Below are 14,784 nucleotides of genomic sequence, written 5' to 3'. Positions count from 1 at the left end.
AACAGCTTGCATGCAACTTGTTAAGTACTCGTCCCTCCCACTGCGGAGAAGTCATCCCCCTATGGGAGGGGACCTAACACTAACTAAATCCTAACCTATGTATATGCATAGCCTGGGTGCGCTACCAAATAAAATCGAAAATTGAAAATTGTGCAAAAGGTGGATCAGCGCATCACCAGGCCGCCTCCGAATGGCCTCCAATCAGAGGTGCGCTGAGCCCCCCCAGAAACTGCAAACGCACCTTGAACCCAAACAGAAGCTCTGCATATACACCAAAAGCAAGGCTGCTAAGTGGGAGCAGCTGACCAAAAATGAATTAAATTAGTACATAGCAAAGAAATTAACAGCGCTACTTAAAAACAGATAAGTGCCTACCTGCAAGATATTGCAAGCCCCACAATATCAGTAACAGCAGGCTTAGTAAAAAACTGTATAACAGTGGAATATTGATTCTTCATAGAAGTTATTTAGATGATATTAATTGGGTGCATGACCTAGGATTCAAGTCCCATTCACAATAAATTCATACTAGCCCACACTTTGATAGTATAAAGATTCTTTCACAGCCTATTTCCTGCTGTTTAGTGTCTGATGACTTGCTTTACAGTCTCTTATTAAGAGTTGAAACAGTAAGCAAATGTCCCAGAGCCAATGCCCTGTAAATTCAAAAGCTTGTATACTTGATCCACTACAATCTCCTATATTCCTTGCCGCATGAATACAGTGCAGATGTATAGCTTTAGCACATTAGCGTCATTGGCAAAATGTACTGTTTAGATGACAGGGGTACCCCTGGATGTTTAATTCATGATCCTGGCAACTTCGTTTGTTGATAGATGTATGTTGTGGAGCCGCTCAATCCCACTTGCCCCGGCCAGCGGCTTCGGTGGGAGAGTCTAGACGTATAAAGATGTCATACCGTCGGGCATGCTTGCCCGGCTCCACTGGCGGAAGTTGCGCTGGGCTGCGGTGGATGTTATCCTAGAGTCCCGTCTTGAATACGGCGTACTCGGCACTCCGCTCTCTGGCCACGCCTCCACCTATGTTGTATGTGACGTCACAACTGAAGAGCCTATCGCTGATGCGTTTCGGGAGGTCCGCCTCCCTTTCTCAAAGCAGGCTACGTCGGGCAGGAGAATGATTTAAATAGCCAATACCAGCACCGTCCTAAATTGACATAGCAATACATAATCCATCATACATTTCCAAAGTGCTGGGTAATCCGCTTTTACTTATTACTGTCAAATTTTAAATGATTCCTTATAGTTCCTTGTTATGCGGCAACGGGTGTTAGAATAAGGAACTGTTCCCAAATGCATACCAGTTGCTAAAAGGCATATAATTCTAAATCTTTATTGAGTCCATGAGGTAACAAAGTATTTAATTTTAAATATCCACAAAGTCTCCTGTTTGGACATTTCTTTCAAATAATCAGCACCTCTCCATGATTTTTTTACTCATGCGATCGCACAAAACTTTGAACCTTTAAAAGAACAATTGTGTTCTATCTGGTAATGTGCTGAGAGGGGACGTTTTTTATTTCCTTTTGCAATATTAGCACAATGTTCAGCTATCTCTCCCTAAGTAGGCGTTTGGTCCTGCCCACACATTGTTTACGATATGGACACGTAAGAGCATAGATCACACCCATAGTATCACAATTTGTTATTTCCTGAATACGAAAGCTCTCCCTGTTAGACGTAGATGTTATTTCAGGTATTCGTTCTACTGGTAAACCAGATTCTTTACAGGCTCTACAGAACCCGCATTTTTTAAATAACCCAATTTTCGTACTTTCGTCTGCTGTTCCTTAACTGTTGGTGCCAATATATTTCCTAAATTCTTCAATTTCTTGAAGATGATTGCCGGATGCTGTGGCAATAAGGGAGTCAAGATCAGATCCTCCCTAAGAATATTCCAATATTTCCCAATTCACTTTTCTCATTTTATTTGCTTGGGTACAGTAATTTAGTATTAAATGTGGTTGTTGTTCCTCCTGATTGGCTGCATGAATCTTTTCTTCTAACAGCTTTTGTCTATTGGTACTTCTAACTTTATCTCTGGCCTCCAGAATAACTTGTGTAGGATAACCCTTCTCCTCAAATCTTTTTTGTAGGGAATTAGACTCCTCCTCAAAATCAGTAGTTTAGTACAGTTCCTTCTCAGCCTCGGGAACTGACCCTGAGGTATATTGGTGAGCCACTTGAGATGATGACAACTGTTAATATTAATGTAACTATTAGTGTCCACCTGTTTCAAAAAAGTTTTGGACATAATGGTTTCATTTTCGCAAAAGACAGCGAGATCTAAAAAATTCACTGCACTCTTGCTATATTCCATAGTAAATTTTAGGTTATATTCATTAGTATTGATCCAAGTTAAAAACTCCTCAAGGCTGTCCCGTGTGCCCCTCCAAATAAACAAGGCGTCAATCAGAGGCCTACAATCAGAGGTGCGCTGAGCCCCCCCAGAAACTGCAAACGCACCTTGAACCCAAACAGAAGCTCTGCATATACACCAAAAGCAAGGCTGCTAAGTGGGAGCAGCTGACCAAAAATGAATTAAATTAGTACATAGTAAAGAAATGAACAGCGCTACTTAAAAACAGATAAGTGCCTACCTGCAAGACAGTGCAAGCCCCACTTGTGGGATAAAATACATACCTAGCATACACATAACCTGTCTACCACTGGAGGATGTTGGTTTCCTGTAACAGCTTGCATGCAACTTGTTAAGTACTCATCCCTCCCACTGCAGAGAAGTTATCCCCCTAGAGAGGGGACCTAACACTAACTAAATCCTAAGCTATGCATATGCATAGCCTGGGTGCGCTACGGAGGTTGGCATGGCACAGTGGGCTACATGCCAAAAGTCCCGGGGAAAAATCTGAATTTGACGCAGAGCAGCGTTTTATGGGCAGAAATCACACTGAATGCTAAATAGCAGGCCTAAAGTGCTTTAAAACATCTTGCATGTGTAAACATCAGGTAGTGTAATTAGTGTACTTCTTCACACTGACACACCAAACTCGCTGTGTAACGCACCGCAAACAGCGGTTTGTGTAGTGACGGCCATGCTGGACTACTGCGCACCATGGCGAGATTGCTCTTTCTCACTCAGTGATGTCAGGTTAGGTAATGTCTGACTGCCTTATCAACTTTCCATGGTTCTTTCTCTACCATTGTTAAAGATTACATCTATTTTTTTTTTTACATTACATTTTCTGCTTGCAGTTCAGTACCTGCAACGAGAATCTATTATGGAGGGCAAGTCTGCCATTGTGACCACGGGTAATGGCCGGGGAATCCTGGTTCTATTCCGGTCTGGAGTTGGAGCATAGGAAACGGCTACCACCACACATCCAAGGAAGGCACCAGGCAGGCATGCACATCCCGAGGTAGTAACCAAAAATAACAAAACAGGAGGAGGACTTTCGAGGCCCTGCTGTGTATGTGAAATAAATCAACTTTAAATCCTTTAATGAGAATCTGTTATGGAGGGCAAGTCTGATGGTGCCTTCACTGCGATTCACCGGGTTGGTCTCCTCCTTAAGGAGGTGAGAATGTTTTATGGAGGGCAAGTGTGCCATTTATGAGTGACCACAGGTAATGGCAGGGGAATCCTGGTTCTATTCCGGTCCGGAGTTGGAGCCTAAGAAACGGCTACTACCACACACATCCAAGGAAGGCAGCAGGCACGCTGTGGGCGAAGGAGCAGGAAGGGCTACCACCACACATCCAAGGAAGGCAGCAGGCATGGCATGTACATCCTGAGGTAGTGACCAAAAATAACAATACAGGAGGACTTTCGAGGGCTTGCTGTATTTGAAATGAATGAACTTTAAATCCTTTAACGAGAATCTGTTATGGCGGACAATGATGACACCACTGATGATGATGACAGTGGGTAATGGCCAGGGTTCGATTCCGGTCCGAAGTGGGAGCCTGAGACCCATGCTGTATAAGTAATGTACCTGCCCTGACTGTGCTTTGCCGACCAGGCATCTGTGGTCAGATGGACCCTTAACCCAGCAGAAGACAAACCAATTTGAATGCATTTGCCAATAATGTGTTATGGAGGGCAAGTCTGCCATTCATTCAACTGTGTGAAACCTTTCATGGTACTTTCTCAGTACAATGGTGACTGACCAGGGGTGATGGCCGGGGGATACTGGTTTGAATCCGGTCTGGAGTGGGCGCATAAGAAACGGCTACCACCACACATCCAAGGAAGGCAGCAGGCAGGCATGCACGTCCCGAGGTAGTGACCAAAAATAACAATACAGGAGGACTTTCGAGAGCTTGCTGTATTTGAAATTAATGATGAACTTTAAATCCTTTAACGAGAATCTGTTATGGCGGACATTGATTAAACCACTTGCCACAACAGCTAGGTATATGCAGTGATGAGGTGAGTTTACTGAACAAAACAGCTAGGTATATGCAGTGATGAGGTGGGTTCACTCAACACAAAAGGTAGGTATATGCGGTGATGAGGTGGGTTCATTGAACACAACAGCTAGGTATATCCTGTGATGAGGTGGGTTCACGTAACACAAAAGCTAGGTATATGTAGTGATGAGGTGGGTTCACTCAGCACAACAGCTAGGTATATGCAGTGATGAGGTGGGTTCACTGAACACAACAGCTAGGTATATCCTGTGATGAGGGGGTTTCACGTAACACAAAAGCTAGGTATATGCAGTGATGAGGTGGGTTCACTCAACAAAACAGCTAGGTATATGCAGTAATGAGATGGGTTCACTGCACACAACAGCTAGGTAAGTATATGCAGTGATGAGGTGGGTTCACTGAACACAACAGCTAGGTATATGCAGTGATGAGGTGGGTTTACTCAACACAAAAGGTAGGTATATGCAGTAATGAGGTGGGTTCACTCAGCACAACAGCTAGGTATATGCTGTGATGAGGTGGGTTCACTGAACACAACAGCTAGGTATATGCAGTGATGAGGTGGGTTCACTTAACACAAAAGCTAGGTATATGCAGTGATGAGGTGGGTTCACTCAACAAAACAGCTAGGTATATGCAGTGATGAGGTGGGCTCACTGAACACAACAGCTTGGTATATGAAGTAATGGGTATTACAATGTGCAGCTGCCTATCACACACACAGGTAGTCACTGAATGTGCTGGGCCTGGCAGTAGCACACACACAGTATGAATTACAAAAGCTGTCTATGCAACACAAGTGCAGTAATGGGCATTACAATATGCAGCTGCCTATCACACACACAGGTAATCACTGAATTTGCTGGGCCGGGCAGTGGCACACATACAGTATGAATTACAAAAGCTGTCTATGCAACACAAGTATCAGATCAGTGGGACACAGAGAAAAAAAAAAAAGATCATAAGAACAAGATTAGCTCTCAAAAGAGCTGTTGTGGGGTGCTATTATAGCAATAAGAATCAGCCAGGAGCAAGCTAACAAGCCAAGAGCCTAACTAATCTTTCCCTAGGAGAAACAGTCTGCAGAAGCTTGCCCTTCTCGAACTATAGCAGGCACACGAGTGAGTGTAATGGCCGGCGCTCCCTGCCTTATATAAGGGGAGGGGGGAGTGGCTCCAGTAGTGAGTGTAGCCTGATTGGCTACAATGTTCCTGCTGACTGTGATGTAGAGGGTCAAAGTTGACCCTAATGGAGCATTATGGGGGCGAACCGAACTTCCGGGAAAGTTTGCGATCGCATGCGAACCCGAACCACCCAAAGTTCGCCTGGAACCGTTCGCCGGCAAACCGTTCGGGCCATCTCTAGTGAGGTTTCCTTTAAAGTGGGAAAAGGAAAAAAAATACAGTTTCTCCGCTTCCACCTATTGTTTTAAAATAAAAAAAATAAAAAAACCCTAATTATAATAGACCATTTATTCCATTTATTATAAAACTTACATTTTGTTGTTGATACAATGTAGGGTGAAGATTTTTAACTTTTAAATATTTTTTACATTTTTTTTTCCTCCTAGCACTGCAATGTCAATCAAAATATGTCTAAAGTTGTGCTCTGTCACCCATGTGGTCAGGAGTGTTCTGCGTCTGTGCAATACTACTGTGCAGGCACAAATGCTCCCAGCCGCAGGAGCCCGACAGGGGCACAAGCGCTACAGAGCGCAACTGCCTAATTTACTGGGCCTTGCTGCAGGACCATGGGGTAGACCAGAAGGATGGTAATGGAGCAGACAGTGTGCATGCTGCTGGAGGAAGCCCCAGGTAAGAATAAATGCTGCAGATCTTAATGTCCCAGGTATACTAAACTGAAAAAATGTACACAGGCCATCAGTTGCCAGATGAATGTTTAACACCATTTTTCTTAAAGTGTCCTACTTTAGTGTGGGCTTGAAATGGATCTATAAAAAGTTTGAGTCGCTGTTCTCCCCCCCCCCATCACAATCTGCCTCTCTCCCAGCATGTGGCATATCACATTTTTATGAACTTACCTCCATAGGATGTCGTACCCCAGCCAGTTACCCAGCAATCCAGACCACTAGGGAAGGTGACGTAGGAGGAAGGCAGGCAGATGGGCATGATGTATTCAGTGTAGTTCACAGGACTGGACAATTGTGCCAAGGAAATGTCTCCAATCCTTCCCGTAGTGGTATATTGATAGTTTATGATAACCCTTGTTAGTGTTCTGTTAACTGTGTGAGGACTGCCCACATTCAGCTGGTATCGGCCCAGATAGACTGTGTAATATGTCATATTACGCCTTCGGAAAGAAAGAACACCATAACATCTATTACTGAGAAGCCATTTTTTTTTCCGATAGAAAATTTCAGTACAACAGTTTCTAAGCTGTATATGAGTACCAGTACCTGAGGATGCTTTAAAGAGAGCCTGAGGTGGGGTTATACAAGTAAAAAAAACTCGACTACCTGATCCTGGGTGATGGACGGATCAGGTAGCCGCCATCCCCACCGCTCTCCGCCGCTCCTGTGGCCTGCATAAGCTTTATTTCACTTTTGTGACCTCTGGGGTCACGACATTGGAAGAAGAGAGAGATTCTCTCCCAGCATGCAGGGAGGTGGGGGAGCAGCAGGGGGCGTGGCCAGGGAGAGACAGCTGCCCAATGGCAGCTTTGGAAGTCCTGCCGGAATGCCCTTAGTGGGCATTTTGAGCAGGGAATCCCTATCCTCACATTACCCTCCAAAATAGTTACAATTATTGTCGCTAATTTCAGGGGGCTATAGTGGTGGGGGGGCAGAGAGCAGTGTGGGAGGGGACACAGAGGCATGTGATGTAGCAGAGACTATGGCTCTGTGTCCCATCTGTCCCCCCTCGCCCCGCATCAGGTTCTCTTTAAAGTGTACCTGAGGTGACATGTGTCATACGATAAGATAACAACGTCTACTATAATAGCATTTATGTGGTTGCATACTAGTCATGTGAATGGAGTCTCACGCAGGCCCAACAAGGAAGACTTAGTTTTGATAAACTCAGGTTGTACATCACATAATCTTTAAAGCAAGACAATAAGGGTTACTCACCCCTGGAAACAGTGTGCTGCGCTCATTATCCACTGGGGGGCAATCAGAGATCCTCCGCATAAGAACCTCCCATTGTAGTACAGAATGATTTGCCATGGCCACTCCCCATCTGCAGCATCTGTCCCGCCCACTATGCGGCTGGAGACCACAGGAGATCCACACATTGAGGAGAGAGCGAGAGGGACTGCAGAGAGAAGTAACAATCAGTCCACAAACGAACCAATCAATCTGCCAGTAAGAGTGAATTAAGCTAAATACACACTTTACATTATAATCTAATTACAATTATAAGCTCTCCACGATCTCTTTCCCTGGTACATCTCCTCACTAATTTCCAGATACCAACCCAATCGCAATCTCGGATCTGCACATCTTCTGTTGTCCTCCTCTAGAATTACCTCCTCACATTCACGTTTACAAGATTTTACACGCGCTTCACCCTCCTCTGGAATGCCCTCCCATAACACATCCGTCATTTTGCAAACTTTGTTACCTTTAGGGCTCTTTCAAACCAAGATGTTGCATTTTAGGGGACGTTAAGGTCACATAACGTGCCCCTAACGCAACGCATGCTGGTGTTCAAGTTGGACGTCAGATTGAGCCGCGTTATGCGGCTCTTGGTGCACCGTTTTCGTTCTATACTGATAGATGGCGCATGTGTCAAAAGACTGTGGAGACCACGTGATCAGAACACTCCGCATCACGTGGTCTCGCCAGCCAATCGTCGCACAAAGCGGCCGCTCCAGGAAGTAAACAGCACAGTGCAGTGAATATTAATTAGTCATGTGGCTAGGCACAATAGCGGACTCTCCCCTCCTCCTCTCCTGCACCGAAAAAAACAGACATTACTGAGCATGTGCAAGCAGTCTAACGCGGCTAAAACCGCTTATAACGCACAGCATGCTGCACTTTCATTGAACTTGCAGCATTACACTGTAACGCAAGGTGGGCACTGTGAACAGCCCATTCATTTTTCATTACTGTGAGTTGGGCTGTGTTACAGGCTGCTCTAACGTGCGCCTGTAACGTCCCAGTGTGAAAGCAGTCTTAAAGAGAAACTCCGACCAAGAATTTAACTTTATCCCAATCAGTAGCTGATACCCCCTTTTACATGACAAATCTATTGCATTTCACAAACAGACCATCAGGGGGCGCTGTATGACTGATATTGTGGTGAAACCCCTCCCACAAGAAACTCTGAGTACCTCGGTACTCTGGGCAAACTGCCACAATGTAACAATCTTCACAGACAGGAAATGGCTGTTTACAGCTGTCTGTAACAGCCAGAACAGCTAGAAACAGCTACATAACCTGCCCACAGTAACAATGTCACCATGTAATACATGTCAGAATGTGAATCTGGGAGAGGAAAGATTTTACAATGAGCAAACACTGACTAAGGGCCCTTTTCCACTAGCAGTCGCTAGCGTTCACGCTGAATGCTAGCGACTGCTGAATCGCAAAAGGTAAAAAATTACCGGCGATTTCCCGACGTTTGCGGCCGCGATTTTGCTATGCTATGCAGCGCATAGCAAAATCGCGGCAAATATCGCTCCGCGCCGCGATCGCGTTTCAGGCAAAAACGAATCGCGGTAGTGGAAATACCCGACCGAGATTCCTATGTTATTTAGCAAACCCTAGCGATTGTAAAATGGCTAGCGGTTTGCGATTTTGCGATTCCGCTAGCGCAAACATGCTAGTGGAAAAGGGCCCTAAATCATTTATACATAATTATTGTAAAAATTAAGCACTTTTTTTTATTACATTATTTTCACTGGAGTTCCTCTTTAAACTCTCTCTAAAAACTCTCTTGTTCCAACAAGCACATGCATTACCTTATGCCACTTCCCTTTGTCCTAAGACCAAATTGCACTCCTACAAGATATTCTAAAACACACAGCCTCTATATATTTTATCGTATACTACCCCTCCTCTTGTTTCCCCCCCATTCCCTTTAGATCAGGGGTCTCAAACTCGCGGCCCGCGGGCCATTTGCGGCCCGCGATACAATATTTTGTGGCCCCAAGGCCCCAGAGCTTGTAGGGGCCCCCAGTGGCTACAAGAGGAAAAAAAAATTTTTCAAATCGGCCTTATAGTTTTTGAGAAAATCGATTTTAAAGTTGCAAAGGAAAAAAATACACATTTAAAAACCCGCCGACTTTAATGGTTAATAGCAAATCCACCTTAAATGCTAGAAACCCTAAATTTGCAGGATATGTTAAGGAGATCATTAGGAATAAGAGGAAAAAACAATTTTTAAAAAAGACCTTATAGTTTTTGAGAAAATCGATTTTAAAGTTTCGAAGGAAAATAGTATACTTTTAAATGCGGTAAATGTCACTTTTAGTAGCAAGCCTAACGGTAGTGTAATTTTACATGTATCAAAAGAAAGAGCAATACATTTCCTGACAGAGTTTCCAGGGGGTCCATACGCAGCCGCAGCGCTTTGGCCAGGTATCGCTATACAGCCGTAATATGGCTGTATGAAGATTCCTGGCATTTTTTCCTATTTTCCCAATTTTTTTTTTTATGTTTAGAGTGGGCGGGCAGAGGCGGCGATCCGCCGCGATTGACGTCAGGAGGGGCAGAGCTGAAGCTGAAAGCTCTGCCCCTTCCAGGAAATGCCGGCGGATTGCCCCCGGGGCAATTTGGGGGCTCTGCAGCCCTCGTTTTGCGGCGGGGACACGTGAACTCCCTTATGCGGCCCAGCCTCATCCTGACTTTGCCTCCTGCGGCCCCCGGGTAAATTGAGTTTGAGACCCCTGCTTTAGATTGTAAACTCACAAGCGCAGGGCTCTCTCACCCTTTTGTGTCTTGGAAATCATTGTACATTTTATTCATCATGTTACTTTTATCACTGCCATTACTACTTCTGTATTTTGTATTCTGTATTTTGTATCGTTTTTGTATTTTGTCACTAATTATGTATCTTGTATATTGGTGTACACCATTGTCTGTATTATACTGTACCCCATGTTCGTTTCTAACTTTGTACAACGCCACAGAATATGTTGCCACTTCATAAATCAATAATAATAATAATTAAACAAGGTGTGTATGAGATCTGCAGATATTTTTTTTTTTACGTTTGTGCGCACATGTATGCATGAAAAAGAAGGAAGTAAATAGACTATGAAAGCATTTTGCAGGAACTGATCTTTTGCAAGTGTGCAGCATCTTTATGGTGCCCATACATAGTACAATTTTTACTGTTTTTTTATTTTTTTATTATTAGATCATTTTGTTTGATTATTCCGTTGGATTGAAAAAAAAATTGCATAGTTGTTTTTAAGGCACCATACACAAACATTCGATTTGTCAGAAAACCCGGGGAAAAATTATTGAATATAAAAAAATTAAAATACATTTTTGCAACATGTTTGGTCGGTTTTGTATTAAAAGAAAATGGATAATTGTTCGTTTTTCTTGATCATAAAAAAGATTCCTTTGAACTTTCATTCAATTTGATCATTTTGGTTTATTAAACAGGAAAATTGAACGTTTCTATTGTTTCATGTGTGGGCACCATTAGATCAGTCTTTCAAACCTCTTTGACAAACCTCAGTTTGCAAAGAATTTTATCGCGTGCATGAAAAAAGGGCGCCGTGAAAAAAGGGCCCGATTTATTAACAAATTTGGCGCCAGGTATTAATGAAATTTGCTAAAGAGAACCATCATTGTCAAGCTTTGTTAACGATAATTACTGTTGTTAACGATAATTACTGTAGCAAACAAAATTGAGAAATAATAACAAATAAATATTAACGTTAAATGTCATTAAGTTTTTCGTCAATACCTCTTAACCCAACCCAACCCTCACACAGAACACTCCCCTGGTGGTGCCTAAAACTAACCACTCCCCTAGTGGTGCCTAAGCCTAACCCCCCCCGGTGGTGCCTAACGCTAACCCCCCCCGTGGTGATGCCTAACCCTAACCCCCCCTGGTGTTGCCTAAAACTAACCGCCACCTAGGTGGAGCCTAACCACTCCCCTTGGTGGTGCCTAACCCTAACCACTCCCTCTGCAGAAACAACCTTTTACATATATTAACGATAATACCTTTACATATATTAACAATAATATCTGTACTTATTAAATAATATGACAAAAACTATACTGTCGTAAACATCTAAAACAATAACTACCTCAAAAACTATTATGTTGTAATGTTATTAACGAAATTTTTCGCGGCACCCTTTTTTCTGCTTTTTTTTTTTTGCCGTACTAACGATAATTGCATTAAGGTCTATGGTGGCGCCCTTTTCGTCCACCCTCAGCCGGCGCCCTTTTTTCCTGCTACCTTTTTATCTGATGGTTTAACTCGGCTTAAAGTGAACCTCCGGACTAAAAATCGACTCAGAAGCACTGAAAAGGCTTTGTGTTTCTTAAACAGTTTCACAGCATCAGAACTTTGTTTCTCTTATACAAGCCTCATTTTTAGCTGCACAGAAGAAAACTGCCCGGGCAGTTTTCCCCTTATGCTGTGCAAAGCATGATGGGATTTCTGATTTTGTTGTTCTCGTTCTGCTGTTTTGGTGCAATTTTTTTTTTTTACATTTTGAATTTGACATTTGAAGCCTAGCATGTGCAGCTGGGATGGGTAATCAGGATACAGGACAGTTGGAACTGTGTCTCCTGCTCCCTGTCACCTCCTTTCAACCAAAAAGATGGCTGCCCCCATGACCAAGATGGCAGCCCCCATGAATCACAAACATTTGCCTGTTCTTTTAAAACAGGGTGGGTAAGAGATTATATTACCTATCTATTCTAATTAGCATAACTAATGTAATTTAATGACAGTGTGTTTGTTTAGTCTGAAGTTCCCCTTTAAGAATGGATTGTGTAGATATGCTCTCATATTACATGGAGGTGGTAAAATCAGACTTTGATCTTTCATTTTTCAAAGACTTTTATCTCATGTGTGTATCTAGCATTACAATAGAGCAGTGATGGCTAACCTTGGCACTCCAGCTGTGACAAAACTACAAATCCCATCATGCCTCTGCCTCCCCAAGTTATGGAGCTGTCAGAGTATTGCAATGTCTCATGGGACTTGTAGTTCCACCACAGCTGGAGTGCCAAGGTTAGCCATCACTGCAATAGAACATTTCAGAAGTGATTTTGCGCATGCAAAATATAAACAAGTTGCTGCGTGATGCTTGTAAATTTTTGTGTGTGAAAGTGTGCTTTTTTTTTGCACGGTTCAGTACATTTCGTCTTTCTGTTTAAAGGCACACAGAAAAAGATGTCAAGCTATCAGATTTTATAAACACAACCCCCCCAAAAAAATAAAAAATAAAGGAGCTGCATATCAAAGCTGTGTGCAGGCTCCACCTCCAAACTTTTTTGAGATAAGAGAGGGGGACACTTTAAGACACACCCCTGCCACACCTCTAACCACGCCCCCACCACACCCCTCGCCATGCATATCACAAAGAATTCACAATCAAAAGATGTCGTTTTATTAATAAAAACCACACTGGTCTTTTCTATCGTAATTATATTCCTTATTTTCAAATGTTAAAATGAAGAAAAACTATCAATGAATGGTAATAAAGTTCAGAGTCATCTAAACACATTTATTTTAGTAAACAATTCCTATATAATATTAACACAGATCTGACAGTACATCAGTCCTGAAAGAAGGACACATGAGGAAGAAAGAGGGACAGAAGGACTTGCTTCCCAAAGAGGGACTGTCCCTTCAAAACAAGGACAGACAGTTGAGAGCTATGCCACATTTTCCTCAATGGCCAGTTGTATAACTTGGATGAAAGTGTTTAGTGGAAAGAAGTAAAAAAGATTAAAGTCATAACAAAAAAGATTAAAGGACAACTGTAGTGAGAGGTATAGGTAAGCTGCCATATTCATTTCCTTTTTAAACAGTACCAGTTGCCTGGCAGCCCTGCTGGTCTATTTGGCTGCAGCGTTGTCTGAATAACACCAGAAACAAGCATGCAGCTTGTCAGATCTAACAATAATGTAAGAAACACCTGAACCGACTGCTGCATGCTTGCTCAGGGTCTATGGGTAAGGTTACATTTACACCAAGACGTTGCGTTTTAGGGGATGTTAAGGTCGCATAACGTACCCCTAACGCAACGCGTGGTGGTGTTGAAGTTGGAATACCCAGATAGTTCATAGTGACCAAGAATTACTAAGAAAGTATAAAGGACTAATAGAGACCAAAAAAAACCTCATACTAAAAAGCAATGCTGAGTAGTGGTGCTCATCACGAGCTTGTGATCACGAGTAGCCGTTTTTGCGATCACAGCATCATAATCGGCACCAGTGATTGGCTCTCGATCACAAATTCCGATCACAGATGCACTCGTTACCTGACTTGTGATCATGAGTTACTCTTTATCACTAGTCGGTATTCGTGATTAAAAACCCGCCGACTAGCGGTTAATAGTAAAGCCCCCTTACATGCTAGAAACACACAAATGGGCAAGCACCATCAACCATTCCCCAAAAGTAAGGGTAATATTACATGAGTGTGCAGAAAGGAACAAAATTGATACACAAAACTAACAAAGAACAGTAGTTCCCTTTAATTACCGCACCACTCAAAAGTCATAATTAAATCATCAACTTTATTCAACAGACATTAAAAACACTTAAAACCAATATGAGCAGCCATGTAATAATACTAGGATTACAATCCATAATTAATGAGTAAATAAATCTCCACATATATTGTGTCATCAAACAGTAATGCACCTATACAGATAAATATGTATATATGTAAACATCCATACTGCTAATCGAGCAACATGAAAGAACATAGGAAGCGAAACAGCATCACAAGGGTGTGAAAAAACATGCTGGAAAGTGAAACAATGTGATTGAAAAAGGAGACCAGTAACAACTAGCAAGAAGTGGAAGTGCTGCAGTGCATAGGATATCAGCGTAACAACGCTGTAAATAAGGTGCAGTTAGCCATGAAAAGTGCTGAGTGCAAAGAAAGAAAAGCAGCGACTAGCGCTGAGAGTGAGACAAGAGCTGACGCTTACCAAAGGATCTACATGTGAAGAAAAAATGACAGGCATATTGGCAGTTACGGTGCAGCATACGTTTCATGTATTGTATGGTCACAGTTTGTGTTTCAACACACTCATACTGCTCAGTGAGGACCTGAGGCCACTAATTCAGCATCTCTAACATTGATGTGTAACTGAAAAGTGGACACAACTGCGTCAGTTATCTCAGGCCCTGAGACTTTTCCCCTCCATCAAATTGTTATCCTCCTTTGATGTGCAATGCAACGTCCCACTGTGATCC

General features: G+C 42.8%; 1 protein-coding gene across 1 annotated transcript in view; it reads right to left on the bottom strand.

The window, feature by feature from the left end:
- LOC137526008 (transmembrane protease serine 9-like) overlaps window positions 1-14,573 on the bottom strand; it is a 222,203-nt gene extending 207,630 nt beyond the window's left edge. Inside the window, exons 1-3 of the mRNA XM_068247217.1 lie at window positions 14,517-14,573; window positions 7,501-7,684; window positions 6,454-6,722 (exon numbers count right to left, since the gene is read on the bottom strand). Coding sequence (XP_068103318.1) covers window positions 6,454-6,722; window positions 7,501-7,664 — 433 coding nt within the window. The 5' untranslated portion in view covers window positions 7,665-7,684; window positions 14,517-14,573. The remainder of the gene's footprint in view (window positions 1-6,453; window positions 6,723-7,500; window positions 7,685-14,516) is intronic.
- Window positions 14,574-14,784: the final 211 nt, after the last annotated feature.

The sequence above is a fragment of the Hyperolius riggenbachi genome, chromosome 7, assembly GCF_040937935.1.
Source record: "Hyperolius riggenbachi isolate aHypRig1 chromosome 7, aHypRig1.pri, whole genome shotgun sequence".
Lineage (NCBI taxonomy): Eukaryota > Metazoa > Chordata > Amphibia > Anura > Hyperoliidae > Hyperolius > Hyperolius riggenbachi.
Note: the sequence above shows the minus strand (reverse complement) of the source record. Positions and strands in the feature narration are given on the sequence as shown.